This window comes from Carassius carassius, chromosome 6 (genome assembly GCF_963082965.1).
Source record: "Carassius carassius chromosome 6, fCarCar2.1, whole genome shotgun sequence".
NCBI classification, from domain to species: domain Eukaryota; kingdom Metazoa; phylum Chordata; class Actinopteri; order Cypriniformes; family Cyprinidae; genus Carassius; species Carassius carassius.
In genome coordinates this window covers 2084269-2098557 of record NC_081760.1, presented here as the reverse complement: position 1 = coordinate 2098557, position 14289 = coordinate 2084269, and the positions used below count along the sequence as shown (strand labels likewise).

Sequence of the window (14289 nt, the reverse complement as noted above, 5' to 3'; positions counted from 1 at the left end):
TATCTTGCGAGGGCCTCATAACCACGTAAACAACCATCATCACAAGACCACGGGAACCAGACGAGTCCTCTGCACAATCTGACCTGTGTTGCAGCCTGGAAATAAACCACACCACGCTGGTTTCGTTTGGCCCCTGACTGAGCCTGGTTTCTCCCAAGTTTTTTTTTCTTCTTCTCAATTTCTGTCACAGATGGAGAGAGTTTTGGTTCCTTGCCATTGTTTCATTTGGCTTGCTTAGTTGGGGACGCTTGACACATTGCACAGACGCTATTGAAATAGAGCTGAACTGGATGATGACATAACTAAATCATCAATGAACTGACTCAATGGCTCTGTCATTGTCTTCTAGCATCACTGAGAAAATATTTTCCTGTTTGATACCTTATGAAGCTGCTTTGACACGACCAGTATTGTATAAAGCGCTATACAAAAAAAATAAAAATAAATAATAATAGTGAGCAAAAAAATAGTTTCTTTTGTATTTATGTATTTATTTTGAGACAAACAATCTTGAATATTCCTGTGCTGCATGCGATTTATAAAGTTGTACTGTATTGTACCGCATTGTTTCTTGCATGCCTTTGTATATCATACAGTCCACCAGATGGCGCTGTGCTCTCTTCAAGCCCAGAGCGAGATGAAGAGAAGTAGAACTGAAATCGTGTGAGAGCAGAGAGCTGTCATGAAGTAGAACAGCTGGGCTTTTAAAGGGACTGGACCGGACTGGACTGCGTGCCCACGATCACACTACACTGAGGTATGTCTAATCAACACATATGACAGAGAAAAAAAGCGTGTTGTGCGCACGCCAACAGCTTCATCTTGCTATTATGAACTCAGAGAAGAACTTTGACAACGAAACTAGAAGTGAACATTTAATATAGTCACCCTAGCAGCTAATGAGCTAACTGTAAATAAACCTATCCGAGTAGAGTAAACAGTATAATATGAAAGATGCAAATAACGAAGGGAGTTTACACTATATATATACATTTTTCAGTTATATCTAGTTCGGATTTTATGTTTGTGTATCGTTGTTTTATCAGCAGATTATGGGAGAGGGCCTGCGTTGAAAACTCATGCAACGAGACGTTTGTATATAACACATTCATACTCAATGCATTGTGCGTGCGTTGTGAATTACGATACAAAAGGGGCCATTTATTTTACAAATATGTATCAAGGCGAGTTTTTTTTAGAATTGTAGATGGTATAAATAAACGCACTTGAGTGTTAGTGAGCACACTGGTCAAATCCTAGTGGACTGTATATTCAAATCAAAAACAATCACAATAGCTAGACTGTCAGTCAAATGCATGGAAGAGAAAGTTGTGTTAATCATTATGGTCTGATTGCACAAGGTGTGCTCTACAGGAGGGAGAGGTCAGGATGGCAGGCATTGGGTCAAGTGCCACGGCTAACCCTGCCTGTAAGATCATGACCTTCAGACCTACCATGGAGGAGTTTAAAGACTTCAACCAGTACCTGGTTTATATGGAGTCTCAGGGAGCTCATCGTGCAGGACTGGCCAAGGTTGGTATATCTGTATGCATACGTTCATGCATGTGATTGGTAGGAAAAGTGTATGTTGTACATACAATAATAAAAGTCTAAAATCTAAATATGAGTCTATTGGATGCTTGTTTTTGTGTTCAGTCAGTGAGAACAATATAAATTCATAAGCTCACAAGTCTAATATATAAAATGTAAAAATAATATTTAGTCCTCTAACTTTGTATGCCAGTTGTAGACTATATAGTGCAAATGCAATGAGAGAGTGGCTTAAAACAGACTTTAATTGTTTCTACAGGTCATTCCACCTAAGGACTGGAAGCCACGGCGTAATTACGATGACATTGACGATTTCATCATCCAAGCTCCTATTCAGCAGATGGTCGCTGGCCAATCAGGACTCTTCACCCAGTACAACATCCAGAAGAAACCGCTTACTGTGCAAGACTTCCGCAGACTGGCCAACAGTGACATGTAAGTGACGACATACAGAAGTGCAGATATCTGGGTTCAAAGTAGCAGGCTTTTAATCTACTCTAATGGCATTTAAACGCAGTGTGTGCATGCAGTATATATCCTGTTCTTCTTTTTACAGTACTCCGCCATAACCTACAGTCTAGGTTATTATTTCATATTACCCAGAAATCAAAGCAGTGCATAAAGGACAAGATATTTGTTAACATGTTACATTCTAGACTTCTATTGCACGCTGTATTAAGATTCCTTTGAATGATGGATTGACCTATATTCGTTAAGGCCATCTGGAGATGTGTGATTTACCTACTCAGGTACTGCACACCTCGCTACCTGAACTATGAAGATCTGGAGAGGAAGTACTGGAAGAATCTGACCTTCGTCTCGCCCATCTATGGTGCTGATGTGAGCGGCACGCTCTATGATGAGGTGAGGATGCAGGCGGAGCACGGCTCTGTCTTAAGATCGTGACCATAAGATCATGTTTGCCTCTTATTTCAGGACATTGAAGAGTGGAACATCGGGCACTTGAACTCAATCTTGGATGTGATTGAGGAGGATTGTGGAGTGTCCATTCAGGGCGTAAACACACCCTATCTGTACTTTGGAATGTGGAAGACCAGCTTCTCCTGGCACACGGAGGACATGGACCTCTACAGCATTAATTACCTGCACTTTGGGGAGCCCAAATCCTGGTAGGGTTTGCTGTGATTTCCTGTATATCTTTAGTATGCATAGATCTACCTCAGAGGACCTGGAATTTTTATGCCATTTAAAAAAATAAATGAATAAATATACCAATTTTACAGGTATGCCATCCCTCCAGAACATGGGAAGAGATTGGAGCGTCTTGCTATAGGTAAAAACTTACAGTAGAATATTAAAGGAATTTGCAGTATTTTTTACTTCTTAAAATTAAATCTTTTTTTATATATATTTTTTGCATGCTTGTATCCAGTATATCTAGGATGACAATACATACACTCTTTATTTTGGAGCGAGGGCATGTAAAAATTCAATTTTGGGGCAATTAAAAAAAATTACGCAATTTAAAAAAACATTTTGGACAACTTAAAAATATAGTCCAGAACATGTCCGGGAAAGATAGGGCATATGGTCACCCTAAATATATCTAGTTAATCTACATATCAATTTTTCCTTTGTGTTGTACTGGGTGTGTTAAATGTGTCTTTGTCTTTAGGTTTCTTTCCTAACAGCTTTAAAAGCTGCGAGGCCTTCCTAAGACACAAGATGACACTGATATCCCCCTCTGTACTGAAGAAATACAGCATACCATTTGACAAGGCAATCCACAGACTTCAATAAATCAATTTACTAAACTCTTCAAGTTTTGAGTATAGTGCTGTGAGGTCTCAGTTCTCTTGTATGTATATTTACAATAAACTGATATATATTATTACAGATAACGCAGGAAGCGGGGGAGTTTATGATCACATTTCCGTATGGTTACCACGCTGGCTTCAACCACGGCTTCAACTGTGCCGAATCCACCAATTTCGCAAGCATCCGGTGGATCGATTATGGAAAAGTTGCTACGCAGGTATTAAGCTGTAAATCTGGCGCCTTCACGTCTCCGTCAACTACAGCTGGTGAACATTTGACACAGTTTTTTTTTGTGTGTGTGTGAAATCTGTCCTCTTGCAGTGTACATGCAGCAAGGACATGGTGAAGATCTCCATGGATCCGTTTGTCAGACGATTCCAGCCGGATCGCTATCAGGCCTGGACACAAGGAAAAGACTCATGTCCATTGGATCACACCCTGGCCACACCGAGCACCACACCAGAGCTGCAGAGCTGGCTTCAGAGGCGGCGCAGGAAAGCTCCCGCCACCACAAGGTGTTAGCACGCTTTAACAAGACGATTTCCTCTTTTAGATCAGCTGCTGTCAGGGAGGAGCAACAGTGTGAAGTGAAATTTGCTGTGCATCTTGACATTTAAGTCTATTTGGGACCGTTCAGCCAGAGACAGATGTTTGGAGACTGACTCTTATCGCCACTTGAAGTACTGACCAAGGTTGTTATTGTTTACTAAAACTATAAAAAAAAAATTTGTTAATTGGAATAAAATTGAAATAAAATATACATAAAAAAAAGCTTAAAAACTATTTTTTTTTTGTTTTTAATTGCCTTGGAAACTAACTGAAATATAGTACCTTGAAGTTACTAAAACTTAAAATAATGCTAAATAGAAATATTTAAAAGAATTTCAAAACCACAACAAAATTACTAAAATTTAAGCGAAAATTTAAATGCAAGCTATACAAAAGCTAATTAAATATATTAAAGTTATAATAGCATGTTAATAATACTATAATAACACTGGTACAGACATTTTTATTGTCACAGTAATGTAAGTAGCCTGCATCTGAGCAAAATATTACAAAATACTTCAAACTTATCAGACCTTTACATTAGAGTTTGATACATAGAGAGCCATGTGATGCCAAATTAGGGATGCGCCAGTACTAGTATCGGTACCAAACGGTACCCGGGCAAATTAAATTTGGAAGTGATCATCCTTATCCCCTTAAAGTGGGGACTTTGGAGTGAGTAGGGCATGTGCGTGCCATTAAGTAGTCATTAGGAATGCACTTTGCAAAAGGAGCGACATAATTTCCTCATCTTCAGCTGGGATGTTCCCGTGACAGCGCAGCATGTGTCCGTCAGCAGATGTCACTGTTTTACTGTTATAAATGTTTATTGAAATATATATCATTAAATGTATATTGTTTTTTATGTCGATGTCCATCAGTGAATCTGCTGTCACGGGAACATCCCAGCTGGAGATAATGAGGAAATTATATTGCTCCTTTTCCAAAGTGCATTCCTAACGACTACTTAATGGCACGCACATGCCCTACTCACTCCAAAGTCCCCACTTCAAGGGGATAAGGATGATCACTTCCAAATTTAATTTGCCCGAGTACCGTTCGGTACCGATACTAGTACCGACGCATCCCTATGCCAAATATCCAAATGTCTTCTCTATAAGCATAAATGTTTTATTTTTAATTAAAAAAAAAAATTGTGAATTGTCAATTGCTATAAGAGATCATTAGGAGGAAAAAATGCTGTTTACTGTGGAAACCCATTTCTGCCAGTAAATAAAAAAAAATAAAAAAGGGTATTTGTGACTCATCTCACAATTCAGAATTTTTTTTTCTTTTCTCAGAAGTCTTGTATTTTTCTCTAAATGTTTCTAAGAATTGTGTAAAAAGAGAATGTAAACTTACCATTATGACTTAATTAAATGTGATACGATTAATTATAAATGTGAGATATAAGCTCGCAAAACATCTTTTGTCTGAACTGGATTTTAATAACAATTCTCAGAATTGTGAGATGTTAACTCACAAATGCAAGATTTTTTTTTTATATATCAGAACAGGCTTCCATAGTTTACTGACAGGCTTAATTCACAATCTTGGACAGTGTGTGATTCATCTTTTTGTGTCTACAGTGTCCATTATCCACGCAGATCCTCCAAACGACTGAAGACTGAGGACACTGCACCAGTGAAGGGGGGCAGTCGGAGGAGTAGAGGGGCAGCTTTAACATCAAAAGACAAGGATAAAGAAGATCCAGTGAAACACCAGAAAGAATCGCAGAACTCAGGCCAATTAAAAGGCTAGTATCTGTGTTATTTTTGTAAGCTCACAATACATTCCACACATAAGCACTGCTGCAAATAAACATTTGTATTTGTTTTCTGATTCAGAAATACATGTAAATGCATTTTCATTTTTATTTTATGTGGCATCAATTCTCAAATGTAATCTGTAATTTGATAACACACTCACATTAAGGACAGATACCATTTATGTTAAGCCATATCAATATCAGACCGCATTTTGTTTTAAATAAGTCCTAGTTCATCAAAGCACTAGATTCTTGCTGAATGCAAATAAACACTTGATATATTTCAATTCTGATATCATTTTTGTCTGGCCAGTCAGTAAAATAATTATATGCATAAATTAAAATAAAATGCACACTACCGTTATAGCCAGTATAATATATTTTTAAGGAAATTAAAACTATTATTAAGCAGAAATTGATTTATTTGATTTGATTGAGTGACCGTAAACACATTTATAATTTTACAAAAGATTTATATTTAAAATGCATTTTGAAAGAATCCTGAAAGTATCATGGTTCACACCAAAAAATATTAAGCAGCGGCGCAAATGTTTTCATCACTGATAATACGTTTCAAGAGGAAAAAAATCCACTTTTTACAATGATTTATGGTTGCTGAAAATTAAGCTTTTCCAACGCTAGAATAAATAACTTTTTAAATTATGTTAAATAGCAAAACACAATAATATTTCACAGTATTACTGTTTAACTGTATTTTTAGTCACATATCCTTGGGGTGCATAAGCATTAAAAATCAGAAATGAATGTGCAAAACCTAAATGTGTTTATATCTCAGAAAGCCTGTTTTATTGTTTCTTGTTTTGTTTCATTAGGGCTCACCGGTCCATGTCGACAAATGTGTGTTGTTAAAGTAACAAGAGTGGAGAATGACTTGCTAGCCCACTCCTCTAGACAAGTCAAAGATGCTTCCCCTGAGCGACTCTCGACCCCTGCCACATCCGATCCAGGTCACTCAAGCTCCCAGACGTCTTCAGATTTCGATGAAGATCAAGTATCCTCAAACACAAGCTCTACCGCACAGCCTGGACCTGAACCGACCTCAGAGAGTGACGTCACTGTGGATGTGACTCTGGACTCAGAAAGAACTACTGAAAGCCCTTATCAAACATCAAACTGTGAATCTGCCCCAGAAACAAGTGCTTCTTCTATTCCTGTGACACATGGGTCGAGACCTAACTCCACTGGTGATGTGGTTTTATTTTTGGAAGCTGATTCCCAACAAGCTAAAATTGAAACAGAAGAGGCAGTCACCGAAAGCAGCATCGATTGCGGCACATCAGCACTTTACAAGGAGCAAAGCTCGATCCGTCTAGACTCGGCTCAGGATTCAGAAACCTCAGAGAACCGAACGAACCCTGAAATCCAGACTACTCAGTTTTGTGAGATGCCTCTTTTAATGCCCGAGCTCTCAGAAGAGAGAGTCGATCCTCAATCCCTCGCACCTGAAATGCCCTCGCTGACTCTCGCCGTCCGACCCGACACTACAAATCACAATCCGAACGACAGTGCACCCGTTCTCCATCTGGAAAAATCACACTCGCCTCCTGTTATAACAGAGGATGCGGCGACTTGGTCTGAAACAGCTTGTCACGACTGGCCCTTCGTTGCACCCCAAGAATGCGTAAACCAATCACAAAACACAATCACAGACAGCTTTATAACAAAACCATCATGTCCTTCCTTGGTTCCGGAATGGGGGCCACCAGAGGAGTCCAGACATGAACACACATGCCCATCTACAGACCAAAACACTCCAAATGAGTCCGTTTCGCAGTTTAAAATGACCAATCATAGTATCTTGCAATGTTCTACCATAGCAAACATGGATTTAATAGACACTCGGGACTCTGAAATGACCGATAACTCAGTCGGAAGAAATCTCGAAGAGCAGTCAAGCTCTCAAACATCCTTCATGGAGTCCAAAACCTTCACTATTTGGAAAAACCTCAGCTCCCAGAATCCCGCGGTGCTCATTGAGAGCCTGCAGCCCGAGCTGGTAATGGGTCTTACCACAGGTGGAAGCAGTCTCACAGACTATGCTCATGAATCGCTGCCTTACACCATGTGGTCCGAATCAGGGTGCCAACAAGAAAAGTTCCCTGACTCTCCAAACTCTTCTTCATGCACTCAAACCTGGACCAACCTGGAGCCCATCCCTATGCAGTGCTCAGGTGCAGACGTGGATCCAAACGCACCCCCAGATCTGAGGCAGCAGAACGTGGAGTTGGAACCAGCTGAAGCGTGTGTGCTCGGTCAGCAGGCAGGCTCTCAGGAACCTCAGGAGGAAGAGTTCAAAGGTCAGGAGTATTACGAAGGTGCCAAGTCAGAGCATGATGGGTCTGTGAGCGACTCGGATTCGTGTGAATCAGGAGATAAAGGTGCTGACAGCAGCAGTGAATCCAGTGAGGAGAATGCCACGAGTGACCCTGAGTATGTGGAGACGGGTCTGGAGCCTGGGGAAGTCTGTACAGTGAGTTCTGGTGCTTCACCATGACAAGCAGTACATCCTATTCTATACAGTTCTGAACTTCCGACATAATCAACATTTGACCGGGGTGACAAGACATTTTGCAGATCACTCGGTTTCCATTTTTAATCATCTGATTCTGGATGTTCTTGCCTGCGGTAAAATCTCTATGGTCAAAGATTTGACCTGAATGTTAAATAACTAATGTGTTCTGATTGGCCTTTTGTTTTGTTTTTCTGTTTTTCTAGGCTTAACTACACTTAAATTAAATTTTGTATAAAAGATTTAAGCAACTCAAATCATATATACAACTGGTGGGCTTAAAAACATGGGTTTTTTGTTCATATGATTTTCATATTTATTGTTTTACTGTTTATCTATATTTTATTATTTACAATATGTTTATTTATATTTAATCTATAGAAAGTTCAAACAGAACAGCATTTGTTTGAAATGCGATTTATTTTGTAACAATGTGAGGCTTTACTGTGACTTGATCAGTTTAATGCATCCTTGCTGAATAAAAGTATCAATACATTTTTTTTTTTCAAGCTTACTGACCACAAACTTTTCAATGGTAATGTATATTAACTCACACCTGTTGCGAATCCGGTGAAGATTTCTGTACACATAAATCAGAGCATTCATGCACTCATTTTGCTGTTCACACCTCGTTAAAGCATTAATAAATGTTCACATACTATATATACACACACATGCAATGCATTGCAATAAAAGTAGCAACAGTATTTTATATTAAGTGCATCTCTCTCACTGACCGCCCCTTTGTCTCTCTTATTTTTGCTCTCACAGTATCAAATGCAAACTGTTAAGAAGACAACGAAGAGCTGGCGTCACCCCCTCAGAAAGCCCACAGCAAGAGCAGTGCCAAGTGCTGTGAAACAGCAGGCTGCCAGCGATGATGGTGAATGTTTAACCGCTTTTATTTTTACAGTTAGGAATAGGTATTACAAGAAGTATGTACACATGCAGACTGACATCGTTGGCACTTGTGTCTCAAACCGTGCACACATGCACTTTTAAGAAGCTACGTCAAGTTATAACAGCATTAGAGTAAATATTTATTTGTGTGTGTGTCTCAGAGACTGTAGAGGAAGGTGCGACTGAAGAAGAGGACCCGGAAACTGAGGAATGGGCAAAGCCTTTAGTGCATCTGTGGCAACACAGAAAAGCTCATCTTCAGTACGAACGAGAGTATAATATGACTGCAGCTCAAACCGCTCCACACTGTGCTGTCTGCACCCTTTTCCTGCCATACTGTCAGGTATGTACTGTGATACTATGTACTGATTTGTGCATATGCGCTTTGTGACACACATAATTCAGACTCTTGTTTTTGCTCTCACAGCCTGATAATTTAGAGGAGCGAAGGCATGATGTCTTGACGAGGGCTGCTACAGAGTCTCAGGGGTCATGTTCTCAGGAGACGAGCTTTAGATCACGACCTCTGATCCCTGAAATCTGCTTTGCGTACCAGGAGGGCCCATGTCCCTTGAACACACTGTTGGAGGAGGATGGATCCAGTCCTCTTGTGGCCTGCGATAGCTGCTGTGTTCAAGTTCATGCCAGTACGTCACTGAGATCACTCAACGATGCACATAACACATAAAAAAATGAGGATTGGTTGGCAGTGGACCCCCTTTTTTAGGAGTCTTTTTCTATTTTTGTTTGTATGCGTGTATATATATATTTATATTTATTTATTTTCTCAAGATTCTTAAAATTCTAAAAGTTCAAAAGAACAGAAATGATTCAAAACATAAATATTCTGTAATTTAATAATTAATCATTTAATAATTATAAAATATTAGATTCCTGTATAAATAACCATTTGTACTATCTGACAAAAATATTGGTCATTCATTTACTTTTTCTTCTTTTGTAGTTTGACTATGATTTTAACCTAAATTAATTGCTAATTTAAATAATTGGCTTTTGAATTGCCATTGTACTTAAGTACAAGTTATTATAGTATTATCTGAAAAGCTGATAATCTCTTTCTGCTCACTTACCATGTTAGATGTATAAGCTGGAAGGGAAACATTTCTATTTCTTTTTTTTTCTTTTTTTTTTGTATCATGCTTTTTACAATAAATATTGTCACAAATCAATTTAAAAAAGGGCTGTTAATATAATAAAATAGTTGCAACTAATCACATGATTTCTGAACTTTTAGAAAGCCTAATTGATTAATTTTTGATACATTTAAAAATGAATATCTTAAGTAAACACACACAAAAAAAACTACTTGGCATATTAGAGAATGTAACCGTTTGATTTGATTGGTCGACAGGTTGCTACGGTGTTGCTGCTCATGATGTCGGCCCAGAGTGGACATGTGACCGATGTGTGAGCGCAGACCTGGCAGCTGTACGTGATAATTAAAACATTCACCGTTTTCTGCATCAGCATTATTAATGGCCTAGTTACATTCCTGCTTGCCTGTCTGTTTGTGTGTTATATACCAGGGATGCTGTTTGTGTAACCTGAGGGGAGGTGCATTAAAAAGAACCTCTGATGACAGGTAATCTCCTAACTGAGTATGTTTTTTTAATAGACATTCTCCGGTATTTCAAATACCGAAAAAGAGTTTGCTCAGGCTGGTGTTCTTAGTAATAGTGAATGCTGCGAGTGGCTCATATATTATAGATGGGCCCATGTGATGTGTGCTGTGGGTCTCCCTGAGGTCAAGTTCATTGATGTGGTGAAGAGAGCTCCTATTGACATCAGTGCCATACCTGTGCAGAGATATAAACTGGTCAGTAATAAACACACACACACACACACACATTTGTAGATAGTAGAAAATGCAAAAGTTTTTAGTGGGCCAATTTTATGTGTTTTGGCACACCAGTGAAGTACTAAAACTAAAATGAAAGTTTCTTACACTGCTGTTTCAATGTTTAGACAAATTTTTGACATTCTGTTATGTGTTATCATCTGTGTACTCTATCGTTCTCTCTCTCTCTCTCTCTCTCTGTAGAAGTGTATATATTGCCGGAACAGGATAAAGAAGCTGTCTGGCGCGTGTATTCAGTGCTCATGTGGTCGTTGCCCGACCTCTTTTCATGTCACCTGTGCACACGCAGCTGGAGTTCCCATGGAGCCTGATGATTGGCCGTATGTGGTTTTCATCACCTGTCACAGGCACCAGTCACGGAGCTCCAGTGCTGTGCGTATATTTTAATAAGTTGTGTTTAACTATCAAAAAAAAAAAGGAAAAAAAAAAACCTTATCATACACTATGAATAGATATTTAAAAAAAAAAAGACTTGTTTTTTTTGTCTTGTTTATTAAAATAGTTTTTGATTTGTTTAGTTTTTTTCAGGGTTATACCATTTGACATTTGAAAACCTTGCCATCTCATAAAAGTCTCATAAAGACACTTACTAACCTTGATAAAGACTACAGTCATGGGATTCTACATTGGTTCTGACTTTGCTATGCATTTCTGTTTTATGATGGTCTTGTCACGTGACATACGGACCTAAATTATAAGAATGATACTTAACTACTTGCACTACCTGTCAAAAGTTTGAGGTAGGTAAGACTTTGTAAATGTTTTCTGAAAGAATTATCTAATGCTCATCAAGGTTGCATTTACTTACTATATTTATGCATTTAGCAGACGCTTTTATCCAAAACAACTTAAAGTGCATTCAGGCTATCAATTTTTATCTATCATGTGTTCCCAGGGATTCAAACCCCCAACCCTGCGCTTGATAAAGCAGTGCTCTACCAATTGAGCTACAGGAACACTATATACTATATATATATATAGTGAAATATTATTGCAGTTTAAAATAACTTTTCTATTTGAATATGTTTTAAAATCATTATAATATGCTGATTTGCTGCTCAGGAATCATTTGTTTAAAACATAATATTTTTGTGGAAATTGCAATTAATTATATATATTTTTTCAGGATTATTTACTGAATAGAAAGTCTTCACAGTCACTTAAAACTAAACTTTTGAACAGTAGTGTAAGCACAACTTTTTGACTTTAATAAAACCAGAAAACTTTGGCCTGTCAGTGACCATATGAATTGCGTGTAATTTTGTTTTTCAATTCATAAAATCCCAGAGAGAGAAAATGTAGAAAACAATTAACCCATTATCATCAAAAAAAAACATGTCTCCTCCCAGAAATCGAAAGTTAGCAAAAGTGAATTAGAAGTGGGCCAGACGGTGATCTCCAAACACAAAAATCTTCGTTACTACAGCTCACGCGTGACCCAGGTCACGGCCCACACATTCTATGAGGTTATGTTCGATGATGGCTCATTCAGCAACGATACATTCCCTGAAGACATTGTGGTGAGTGTTTCTATCACTGCTAGCCATTAGTTCTTCTAATGAATATCCAGTGGCATGTTTGAAGAAAACTGAAGCATGAAAATGTCATACAAAAATACAGTAAATGCTTACAAAGTTGTCAGCCTTTTATTTCCATAAAGTTCGGTGTATATAAGCACTATGTTTTTAGTCTGCCATTCGGACATCTGAGAACAATCTGTTCTTTTTTTACCTCGCAGAGCAGAGATTGTGCCCAGCTTGGGCCTCCTGAAGTGGGGGAAGCTGTTCAGGTGAAGTGGCCCGATGGACTTTTTTATGGAGCAAAGTACCTTGGCTCGAACACTTCATATATGTACCAGGTAAACACACACTCATAATCATAATCTCTCAAGTACTACCCTAATAATCAGTCATGGTTTGTCCTGCGCTCTTGTTTGGAGGTGGAATTTGAAGATGGATCCCAAGTGTTGGCAAAGAGAGAGGACATTTACACACTGGATGAAGACCTGCCCAAAAAGGTCAAAGGTCGTCTGGTGAGTTCTCCCTTCCCGAACTTTCTTTAAAAGGCTCATTCATCAAGAAATGAAAACTCTTGTCATCATTTATTCACTCTTAAATAATTACGAATCAAAAAGACTCTTTTAAAAAAAGAATTGTGCAACTTTTTGAATCTTGAAAATTGGATGAACAAAAATGAGGAGATGCACATATTTGATTTGATTGATTTACATATTTTGAATTATTTTTATGTTGGTTGAATGCAAATCTGTAGTCTGCAAATACTTGACCTTCTGTGCTTTTCTTCAAGAGTGTTGTCTTGTATATGTGTGCTTTGCAGTCCACGGCGTCCAGCATGCGTTTCCAGGATGCGTTCTTCACCACACAAGGTGAAAGGAAAAGGCGACGCACACCGAATTCTCGCTTCCAGACGGATTATATCGCCCATATTAGCCCTCGAACCTTTGCCAGGATCCCAGAGACACGCAGTAAAGCAAACTAATGGAGGAATGCAGAGCTCTTAAGTATAAAAGGGGGTTGTACATCAGTGAGATCATGATTTTTAAAAGTGACAGAAATAATGTGGTCTCGTATGTCAGGGACAAGAATGTTTTTTCTAAATTAGAAGATTTTCCTGTTATATTTCAGAGGTTTTTCTAGCCTCATATGATATTCTGTAGCATCGCAATCTTGTAATTTCCTCCCCAACACTGCTGAGACTAATTTAATCTGCATGCTTGTTTTGTAAATGATTCGTCTTGTGCACCATTCTTAGTCACTGACGCTATTAGCATTAAGCTTAAAATGGTATAAATGCCAAATAAAAAAAAGTTGCTACTGATGTCCAGCAAAGCACATGTCACCTTTTACTTTAAATCTTGATCGTTTTATTTATTCTTCCTTTTCTATGTGATGCTTACAGCTGTTGAAAAGATTAAAGAGATTGCTTTATGATCTGTGCCTTTGTTTTCAGTTGATGAAATGCTTTACACTTTATTTTTTACTTGCATAGCTGATATAGATTTATGCAAATTTACTGAATAAAGATCACAATATAAATAGGATAGGTTTTTATTTTATATATAGTCATATATATATATATATATTTGTTTGGATGATCTTGCATGATCTGGTGAGGTTGGCCAGTGTGTCATTGCTCTTCAACAGTCTCCTTGTTTTGCATTGTGGAAAAATGAACCCCATGACATAGTGTAGTATTAGAAGTACACTACCAGGAATACACTTCCATTAAAAGTTTAGGGTTGGTAAATGATAAAAAAAAATAAAAAAAAAAGATTTTATACTCACCCAGGCTGCATTTATTTGATCAAAAATA

General features: G+C 38.2%; 1 protein-coding gene across 4 annotated transcripts; it reads left to right on the top strand.

Moving 5' to 3' along the window:
- The first annotated feature begins 627 nt into the window (after positions 1 to 627).
- On the top strand, positions 628 to 13907 carry LOC132142195 (lysine-specific demethylase 4C-like). Of its 4 annotated transcripts, XM_059551857.1 has the most exons (23): positions 628 to 757; positions 1375 to 1533; positions 1811 to 1986; positions 2301 to 2415; positions 2488 to 2681; positions 2796 to 2845; positions 3188 to 3291; positions 3410 to 3547; positions 3652 to 3845; positions 5469 to 5635; positions 6481 to 8138; positions 8949 to 9060; positions 9239 to 9420; positions 9505 to 9724; positions 10450 to 10526; positions 10625 to 10680; positions 10806 to 10914; positions 11140 to 11328; positions 12083 to 12142; positions 12306 to 12476; positions 12695 to 12814; positions 12896 to 12988; positions 13294 to 13907. In XM_059551857.1, the coding sequence occupies exons 2-23, from the start codon at positions 1390 to 1392 to the stop codon at positions 13453 to 13455; spliced, it is 4491 nt and encodes a 1496-aa protein (XP_059407840.1). In that variant the 5' UTR covers positions 628 to 757; positions 1375 to 1389; the 3' UTR covers positions 13456 to 13907. The 4 variants fall into 4 exon arrangements, with proteins under 4 accessions (XP_059407840.1, XP_059407841.1, XP_059407842.1 ...); XM_059551858.1 differs by lacking the exon at positions 12083 to 12142; XM_059551859.1 differs by lacking the exons at positions 11140 to 11328; positions 12083 to 12142.
- Positions 13908 to 14289: the final 382 nt, after the last annotated feature.